The 10429-nt window shown below is 42.0% G+C and overlaps 1 protein-coding gene across 1 annotated transcript; it reads left to right on the top strand.

The window, feature by feature from the left end:
* Window positions 1–337: 337 nt before the first annotated feature.
* On the top strand, window positions 338–10155 carry LOC130202055 (14-3-3 protein beta/alpha-1-like). The gene is made up of 6 exons (XM_056427352.1): window positions 338–428; window positions 1046–1462; window positions 4556–4679; window positions 5951–6114; window positions 6200–6295; window positions 9066–10155. The coding sequence occupies exons 2-6, from the start codon at window positions 1169–1171 to the stop codon at window positions 9129–9131; spliced, it is 744 nt and encodes a 247-aa protein (XP_056283327.1). The 5' UTR covers window positions 338–428; window positions 1046–1168; the 3' UTR covers window positions 9132–10155.
* Window positions 10156–10429: the final 274 nt, after the last annotated feature.

Raw genomic sequence — 10429 nt, 5'->3', positions numbered from 1 at the left:
ATAATCCTTAAGTAACGTTTAAGAAAAATAAACGTCTCGTCTAGTATGTGCCACACCCGCCCACAGTGCCAACAGCGTGTGAAAGCAGGGAGTGATTGGATGCGCATCACCATGGCAATGTGATGACGTCTTCATCCCTTGCTCTAATTGGAGGAAACCCCGTGGCCCCATCCGCTGCAGCGTTCCGGTCTGCCAAACTATCCCTGAAGGACCGCCCCTTTCACCGCGCTAAACAACTACTGGTTTACACCACCAAATCTTTCTGTCAATCAAGTGAGATTACGATTTATCATTGGACAATTGGCACTCAGAAGAACCGCCCTCTTCTAGCAGGTTGAGTTGAATTTTCGCTGCTATTGCTGTTATTTGCCTTTCTGACCGTCCTCTCAAATCTGATCAATTTGTGGAGAAAATTTGGACCTCCGTAGGTCAGAAACGATGAGTACTTTATATTTGGTTTATTTCCGTTAAGGAAGCTTTATAGTCGCCGGTTAATTGCCAAACGGAACAGTGTGGTCCTATTCGTGCTTAATATGAGTCTCGCTAACGTGACATTTTTTATGAAAGGAGTGGCCGATTAGCTTTTGCTAGCTCGCAGCTAGCTGCAGCAGACAGCTTTGTGGCGGTTCGCTGTGTGAAACGGGACTGCTCGTAGCGGTGTACTTGTTCTCCCGATGCTCGGAGCCAGCCGCAGTTTAAAAAGCATTTATTACGGGTTTCTTTGTTGTTTGACACTGCAATTTATCCGAAATATATCCGTGAACTGTCGGGAAAGCTGGATCATTAAATCTACTTCGTTTTCGTAATTTAAGATTCATGTTTCCGGAACCTTTTTAAAAAAATAATTTTCTCGCCGTAAGCGTTTTATTCACTGACGTTACCTTGCGTTGACTTGTTTCGCTGTCCAGCTCATACCAGGCGGACGCATGTTTTTTCCCATGTCATGGCGATAGCCGGGCTATTTAGTATTTCGGTTGTATAACGTCAGGGCGAGTTTGATCGACTCTCAACGTTACTAATTGTTCGAACGCTCTTCTCTCTGCAGCTTCTAACGTTACTGCGGGGAAATATCGTCGTCGATCCCTTGCTGCACCCATTCTTCAACTCCAGTCCTCGATTGTCACAGGATCCCGGATTTCCAATCTATCAGTCCACAATAATATAAACTATGGATAAAACGGATCTTATTCAGAGGGCCAAGCTCGCGGAGCAGGCCGAGCGTTACGACGACATGGCGGAGAGCATGAAGGAGGTCACGGAGAAGGGAGACGAGCTGTCAAACGAGGAGAGGAACCTGCTGTCCGTCGCCTACAAAAACGTGGTCGGGGCGAGGCGCTCCGCATGGAGGGTGTTGTCCAGCATCGGAGTGAAGGCCGAGGGGTGCGAGAAGAAGCAGCTGATGGTCAAGGAGTATCGGGAGAAGGTGGAAAAGGAGCTCCAAGACATCTGTGACAACGTCCTGGTAAAGTGTTCCGTTTTTAACCAAGATGTGTAACACTGCAGCACAGATCCTGGAAAATTACCTTGACATGGATACCTAAATCTTCCCTGAAAATAAGTTTCTATCTCGACTTCAAAACAGTGGGGGGGGCGGGGGCTATGAACAGTGCAGTTTAATTAGTCATGATTAATTACCCCAACCAGCTCTTTATGTAACTGGTGAAAATGTTTTATTGGAATGAATTAAAACTGGTTTAGGGGTATACACTTTGAAACGGTTGAAGTACCTAAGTTTGCCCATGTTGAGTCCTTTGCAGATGCCTGTCGTCATGGCGCATCTATAGTCACAACATTTAAAGTGACACATGATTTATTTTAGTCGAATGTTGTGTGACAAATGGCATCTGCCCTGTTTCCTGTGAGCTCCGCTGTTGCATAAATATGGCCGGAGAGGACAAGGAAGTATTTTGTTGTCCTCCCACTTTTCCTGCCGTTTGGGAATCTGGATTTAGAACAATGGGCATGAAAGCATGTGAGGGCGTGAACTGACAAAAGGTCATAGTGACTACACATCAAGGTGTGTCTGAATGGGTGGAGAGAGGACTCGGCACACACACACGGGAAAGATAAGCGGCATGATCTGTGTTCTTTAACGCGGTGCTATGTTCGGTATGTTTGTCATCTGGCAGATGGAAGCCTAGTGTGGTTAGCCAAGTGCAAGAATTTACATGCCTAAATGACTCACACATTTTCTAAAGCCCAGTTTGTACGAATCATCATACAACTTAACAATACCGAGCCACTTTTTAAAAACCAACAAGGCTGTACTTGACGGTTAAGCTAAATGCATTCCCACACACTCCACATTTAAAAGCTTTACTGGAATACTAGGGGAGGTGGGGTGGGGGGTAATACTTTCACCTCTTGTTTAATCTAATGCAACAGCACAGATTGGTGCTTTGCATTATTTCAAGTCTGCCTTGTTTATGGATTAGAGGAGATCGCCACTGTTGAACCAAAGAGGAAGCTTAGCTGTAAGATTGAGATCATTTCCATGAGCCGACCGGCAAAGTTGCAGAGGCCATTCAACCAGCTTTCCATATGATTTCCTAAAAATATATGCACTTAAACAGCTCTGACTCAGCTCTCAGTATATCTGATAGAGAGTGGTGTCTTGGTGTGTCAGCGTCGGAGGGTGTGTCAGTCCTCACGCCTTAACTTGTCTGCAGACATCTGACAGGTTACTGATGCACCCACAAAGGCAGAAGCACTGAGACCGCAATAGACGAGTAAGCTGCTTGTGTTCCCTGTCTAGATTTCCTGCAATGCAGACTAAAGCCAAGCAGACGTGCATCTCAGCTGTAAGCGGGGCTGAAGGCAGCGGGGGCTTGTGGATGTTTGGGCTCCAGCTTCCACGCAGGATGTCAATGTCGGGCTTGTAGACCAGATGGGGTGCCAGCTGAGCAAATTCAGGCTATTTACACTTCAGAACATGACACTCCAGACTTCTTGACATTTGAAGCTCCAAAACAGATCAAATACTACAAAGGTTTCGATTGCCAGCTCATCAAATATTTTAGTGTTGTCCCATTTCAAGATCAAACTCCTGTCAAAGTTGTCATAAAGACGGCCTCGTGTTTATTTTCTTGGCTGATCATTACAATTGACAGGTTAAAGTTACAATCTCAATAACGTCTAATTTATTTCTTTAGTGGCCCCGATAGCAATGAGAAGTAATTGCAGGTGTGTTTCGGGGTCTCGCATTCCCAGAGCTCTAATCTGTCCCCTTTTCCCCAGTAATGTCGCCACAGACGCCCGGCTTGTGAAACTGTAAACGTAGAGGGCTTTCACAAGTGGGCTATAGGCCTAATCGCCATCGTGGGGCCTCATTCTGCGAGACGTAATGACTCGATGGACATTTATTTAAATGATCCTTTAAAAGCAACAACTAAGAACCACCCCACAGAGCATTATAGTGTTGCTATTTAAATAGATTTGTAAATGATTGGGGGAAATATGTCAATTTCCAACATGCAAAGGGACTCGCGCACATAACCAGTCAGGCTTTAATCCAACAACAGTGTTCTTTCTTGTCTTTACTGGTGACTGAAATCAGAGCTTTGTGTGAAAGCGCTGAAAGCGGGGATACCCCTCTTGTCTATTGTGCAGGGGGAAAGGAATGCTCGGTCCTTGAGACGTGCGCGTGTTTCGTCTGTGCCAATCTTTGCGTCAGTAAATGACTGGGTAGTGGCTGCTCGGTTGGGTTTGGCTCAGACGAGGGATGCTTCTCTTTCTCCTTGGTTTAGAGAGGAGAGCTCTTTCCTAGCTTTATTAAATTTTAATAATAATAATGAATTTGTTAAGTTTAAAGGTGATGTGTATATCTATTCTATACACATATCGCCTCTCAGTCAGATCTGTCGTTGGGTTGTGGTGTCAAGCTTTTTTCAGAAGTTCATCTTTTCTCTAAATCATTCAATTTAAATATAAACGGTAAACACCCGGTTTCACTGAAACTGCTTAACCCTGGTCATCTCATGTCCATTCTAAAACATGATATGGCCTAGAATGTAATCGCAGGATGGGATTTTGTATTTTACTATACTCTTTACATCATTGTTAACATGTATTTAATTCCAGTGTTCTGCTATACATTATTTGATTTTAAGTAAAGAATGTATGGGTGATTGAACAGAAAAGGAGCCATCAGGTGGAAGAGTCAACAGAATATTTCACATCCAAGCAAAAATGTTCTTCTCGCTGAAACTGACGCAAAGCAAAATGTTCTTTCTAAATGACAGTGGTTGAACATTTGTACTTGGCCCCTGATGATGCAGAACTGTACTAATTAGTCATTGAGCTGAGTGTCTGGAGGGCAAAGGGAGTAGTGCTCTCTGGTGGCTGGAGGCCAGTGGGACACTTACGATGGCTGAGCCCCACCTAGTTTGAGCTTTGTAACTTGCAAGGGGGAAGTGTTTGTTGCAGCTTTATTTGTGCCCAATTTGGTACATTTAGTACCTATTTGCACTATACATAGCGTGAATGATTTTGTTAATATCATCCCTTTTCAATATTTACTCAGGTGTATCTAATTTATCATGTTCTGTGTTCACAGAAACTGCTGAGTAATCATTTGATTGTAAACTCCCAAACTGCTGAGAGCAAAGTCTTCTACCTAAAGATGAAGGGGGACTACTATAGATATCTTGCTGAAGTAGCCACTGGAGAAAAGAAAGATGGTGAGTTTAATTGTACTCAATGTATTGTATTTATTAATTTTATTATGAAAAAAAAGTACCTAAACAAATCCCAATACAAAAAAATCTAATTTCATCCTCAACCTTTTTGTGATTTGCTTTTTTTGTTTCTTACTACATTAGTTTTATGTAACATAGACATGGGGTTTCTTTGGATCTTAAGTTGTCCTTTCTATCTGCACTTATAAGCTCAAACCTGTTAGAAAGAACACAAAAGTGAGCCCTTTTTACACTGCAAATAATAATGTGTCAGTTTGTCTTGGAGCTGTCAAGTCGAGTAGGGCAATGCGTCACAGCTCTGTGACCACATGGCACTGCCTCACAGGACGGTATAATGTGTGGCAACAAATTGGCCTGCAGCTTTCCTATATGGAACGATCTACGTGTCGTGACAGAATTTCTCTCCCCACCGGCCTTGTGCTCTTATTAGCATTGTGTACTTAGTCAGATTAAAGAAATGGGTGTGCTGGCAGACATTTTGCATGGGAATGTTGTTTTAATACTGGTTGCAAGCTGTTATTCAAGACCTTGTTTCTGTTTCCCTTAATGTCTACAATGTTCTTGTTCCCTTCTAAAAAACTGAATGGACATCACATAATCACCACTCTGTGTTGAGTGGTTGTCATTGCGCCTCATTGATTCCCAATAGTCTGTCTTTTTAAATGTTTGAGTTGTTGAAACATCTTTTTTGACATAAGATTGGTTGAGAATAAGAAAAATAAAGAATTGCACTAGTATTGCACTTTTAATGAAAAGCTCTAGATTTTGGGAATCATGCTTGAGGCAGACCCTGATGTCCACTAGCTTGGCACAAATACTGTAAATGGGTTCTCTCCAAAGGTCACCCATTTGATCTACCAGCACCTCTTAATCTTTCTAATTAACACGTATCTCTGTTTAATCTGTATAATAAACAGGCAGATATGCAATATGTCTTGGCCGGGAGCAGTAACCCTTCTGTTGGCTGCTTTGCAACTACTTCGACAAGTCTGTGCAAATAGTATCACGCACAACTACCCACATATTTGTAATTTCTGCTCTTGCAGTTTAACTATTGCTTTATTGTCAAGTTCTCTCCAGTGTGTAGCTTTGACAAGAAATGTTATAATTTTCAAAATTCATGATCGCGTTGAGATGTCTTGTTTGTACATATTCTTGTCAAATCAAACCTTACAATAATTGTGCTTTCAGTAGATTTCTATCTCGACACGCATACGTCGACTATTGGGTTTGATTCCTCCCTCTGTCCACAGCGACCATTGAAAACTCACAGCACGCATACCAGGAGGCGTTTGACATCAGCAAGACTGAGATGGACTCCACACATCCCATCCGCTTGGGCCTGGCGCTTAACTTCTCTGTCTTCTACTATGAGATCCTTAACTCCCCACAAAAAGCCTGTGAACTGGCGAAAGGGGTCTGCAGACTTTCTTGCATAAATCGGTCACTTTCCCACGTCTGCCGTTTTACTCTGTGATAACCACTAATTTCTTTGCTTACAGGCATTCGATGATGCCATTGCAGAGCTGGACCAGCTAAATGAGGAGTCCTACAAGGACAGCACTCTAATCATGCAGCTCCTCAGAGACAACCTGACAGTGAGTGTTCTGTTCTCACAATGCACACAGATAAGCTTCACTGTGTAAGACGTATGGTTATGTTTGCCTGTTTGAAGCTTACTACGACCATAAGATTTGTTGACCTGGCCTCACTGGAAAGCGAGAACAAAAGCGTGAATACTGTTTTAGTGAAGGGTGAGACCAATGAACAACACAAATGGGTACCGTATTTTCCGCACTATAGGGCACACTGGATTATAAGGCGCACTGTCAATGAATGGTCTATTTTCGATCTTTTTTCATATATAAAGCGCACCGGACTATAAGGCGCATTAAGCGGAAAAAAAACAGTCAGATAAGTCAGTCGATCAAACTTTATTAAACGCGTTCACAATAATTCTCAACATTATTCAAACGTTAATGAGCGTATTCACAATAACTACCAACCTTATTCAGTTGTATTTTGGGATCCTTTTACACACACTGTAATATTATGGTGAAGCACAGTATTGTAACGGACTGAGGGAAATGTTATGTCCGGATGTAAGTGAACGTCTCACGAGCTGGTAGCTGTGAGGCGTGTCTGTGATTGGACAGCGAGTGATGTTGTTGTGTGTGTGTTGTGTTCCGCGGGTTCGGAGCGGAGCTATGACCCGGAGCAGACGTGAAGCTGGTTTTGAGGTTTCACGGCGGTTTGTTGTCGTTTTGGCGTAGGCTACGGCCAACAGTAGCTTGTTCTATGTTCCTTGAATAAACACCCTATAAGCCATCTACGTCTCGTAGCGTTCCTGACCCAGGGTCGCTACAGTATGTATTACTCCGCGACGCTCCTGGCTACGGTAGCCGTAATGCTGCAAGCGGTGCGGCTTTGTAGTTTACCAAAGTCGTACTAAAACATTTTGACTTAGCGCCGTGAGCGCCTTGTACCACACAAAATCGCTTAGAGGTCAGTAAGCAAAACCAGAATTAATCCATATATACGGCGCTTCGGATTATAAGGCGCACTGTCGTTTTTTGAGAAAATTAAAGGCTTTTAAGTGCGCCCTATAGTGCAAAAAATACGGTACTACGGTGCCACACATGTGGACAGTCTCCACATGGAAGCATTCCTTTAGGTTAATGCAGTAATTAAATACCGTATTTTTTGCACTATAGGGCGCACTAGATTATAAGGCGCACTGTCAATGAATGGTCTATTTTCGATCTTTTTTCATATATAAAGCGCACCGGACTATAAGGCGCATTAAGCGGGAAAAAAACAGTCAGATAAGTCAGTCGATCAAACTTTATTAAACGCGTTCACAATAATTCTCAACATTATTCAAACGTTAATGAGCGTATTCACAATAACTACCAACCTTATTCAGTTGTATTTTGGGATCCTTATACACACACTGTAATATTATGGTGAAGCACAGTATTGTAACGGACTGAGGGAAATGTTATGTCCGGATGTAAGTGAACGTCTCACGAGCTGGTAGCTGTGAGGCGTGTCTGTGATTGGACAGCGAGTGATGTTGTTGTGTGTGTTGTTGTGTTCGCGGGTTCGGCGGAGCTATGACCCGGAGCAGACGTGAAGCTGGTTTTGAGGTTTCACGGCGGTTTGTTCTCGTTTGGGCCTAGGCTACGCGCAACAGTAGCTTGTTCTATGTTCCTTGAATAAACACCCTATAAGCCATCTACGTCTCGTAGCGTTCCTGACCCAGGGTCGCTACAGTATGTATTACTCCGCGACGCTCCTGGCTACGGTAGCCGTAATGCTGCAAGCGGTGCGGCTTTGTAGTTTACCAAAGTCGTACTAAAACATTTTGACTTAGCGCCGTGAGCGCCTTGTACCACACAAAATCGCTTAGAGGTCAGTAAACAAAACCAGAATTAATCCATATATACGGCGCTTCGGATTATAAGGCGCACTGTCGTTTTTTGAGAAAATTAAAGGCTTTTAAGTGCGCCCTATAGTGCAAAAAATACGGTACTTGGATGAGCCATGTACCTGAATTCCCAAAGGGTTAGCAAAAAGTATTTCGCACCTCCGAGGATTCGACGTATAGACTGGGCGAGCGTGATTGTCGCTAAGCAGACGCTTTCATTGAGCTGTTTGCTACATAACTTCCACTGAAAATGAGTGAAGGATACAATTGCATAATTACCCATTACTACGGTGTACAGATGGGCTTGAAATTCTTGTGGTTGACATTCAATACCCTACAAACTATCCATGTGTTCAGAGAAGTCATGGAATTTTGGGACATGAAAAAATAGGGTTAAAGTCTCTGAAAAAGTAATTTGCTAAATTGTCTATGGAGCCTAATTTGTGTTCTTGTCAGAAAGAGAAGCTCACAGCTACGATTATCTGTTTTCCTTTTGCCGAAAGTCGTCCCTGGCAATTCCTCATTTAAATTGCTGTTCGACAACCTGAATAGCACTTTGTTTGAATACCAAGTTGCCTCAGTATTTATTTTACTGTCCAATGAGCGAATATCTTTGCTTGCGGGATTTATTTAAAAAGAGAGGTTTAGTATTAATATAGCATTTTAAATAATCATGGTGTGACTCTTGCTGGGCTGCATACCACCAAGCCGTTATTTTCTAGCACCATTTTTAAAAAATGGCACATTGTTGTCTTCAACAAAATTGAACAGTTTTTGAGTTTTGCCGGTTACGTTTTTACAGTAACTATGGGATTGTGGGTCTACCGATGGAAAGTAAATTTTAACTATAATTCTACAAGATTCAGGAATGGTGAAAGAGTCTAGATATGTGAATGTGTTCCACTTTATTTTTAACAAATATTTGTTTCTATCTTCAGTTATGGACATCCGACACCACTGCTGAGGAGGGCGAGGGTGGAGAACAAGGCGAGAATGAGAACTAAAAAAAATGTAATAAAAAAACCACAAGTCCTCGATGTTGGGGTCCTCTCCAAAAACAAGAAAAGGAAGAAAAAAAAACTTTTTACACATCCTTCATTCCTTATTGCTCCACTCAAACATTCTACCAATGAAACCCATTGCTGAAAATAGTCATGTAAGAAAATAATGATTAAAAGAAAAAATTATATTATTTTCACAATGTTGATTTGGACAACTGTAGAAGAGCGAAACCTCTATTTGTTTGGTTTAGGATGGTCCCGGCCTTCCCATTTGTGCAGTTTCAGCTGTAGAAAAGTGATTAATAGCATGACATGGTATCAGACCCCTAGCGCAATTTGGAGTCAAGAAAAGTCCCACCTTTGGCCAACTGGAAGCTCAAATCCCACTTCTTGAGACCGTTTTGATATTTTTCCAATGAGAAATATCAAATCTAAAAAGTAGTAACCCTCTACCCCCCCATATCTTTTTTTTTTTTTGAGTGAGTCTGTCTCGACGCCGTTACGTGGTACGGTTACAACAGCTGAAATCCAACTTCAAAAAGATGACATTTTCATACTGCAGGGAAAGCTAGTGCACTTTACATGCTGACAACATACTATAAGCAGCCAAGTAGTGCCAATTGGTTAAACCCTCACTTTCTACCCTGGTTATGATGACACTCTTTCACTGAAGCATGCCTGTTGTTTGGGGGGTGGGGGTGGTGGGGCTTGTCTGGTCAAATGCAGGGACCTTTTCAATGGAAAGAAGACAATTCTGTCATGCATGTCTCTTGAGATATTACACTGGATTGGGAACAAATGCTGTAACACACACAAGTCCAAGTGTCAAGTTTAGTGATTTTAAATGCAGGTTTGTACACATTCTACAAGTGGGTGATTTGTTAGTCTGTCCAGTGATTGTCATTAGAGATTTGGACCACTATTGTTTTGCTATTCATTCAATTGTTGTCCCCAAAAGCCTTGTGGAACTGTTTGAATCCCTATGTATCTGCTATGTTAACATGAATAAAACATTTTATAAACCAAGGCCAAGTTTGTTTTTCTGTTTATTTTATTTGCTTACTGTGGATTGTTGTAAATTTACCGCATCGAGTGTGGCTTTATTCTCGTTGAGACATCTTCGACAGGAATAAGATGTGATGAATACATTTCACTTTTATTGTCAGGGATCAACTTAATTCAACAATGTTGACATCCTGCTAATGTTTGTATTACATATTCTAGAGTTTTATGTTCTTGATTTTTGACATTTACTAAATGTTCTACTGGCTTTCCTTGACATCAAAAGCAAAAGTACATTT

This window comes from Pseudoliparis swirei, chromosome 11, assembly GCF_029220125.1.
Source record: "Pseudoliparis swirei isolate HS2019 ecotype Mariana Trench chromosome 11, NWPU_hadal_v1, whole genome shotgun sequence".
Lineage (NCBI taxonomy): Eukaryota > Metazoa > Chordata > Actinopteri > Perciformes > Liparidae > Pseudoliparis > Pseudoliparis swirei.
This window is presented reverse-complemented; position numbering and strand designations above follow the sequence as displayed.

Excerpts from the sequence above, each read along its gene's own strand:
- LOC130202055 (XM_056427352.1), top strand. The coding sequence starts at position 1,169 with ATGGATAAAACGGATCTTATTCAGAGGGCCAAGCTCGCGGAGCAGGCC. Across the intron at positions 6,115-6,199 it reads CCTGTGAACTGGCGAAAGGG|GCATTCGATGATGCCATTGC; the intron begins GTCTGCAGACTT and ends CTTTGCTTACAG. Across the intron at positions 6,296-9,065 it reads TCCTCAGAGACAACCTGACA|TTATGGACATCCGACACCAC; the intron begins GTGAGTGTTCTG and ends TTCTATCTTCAG.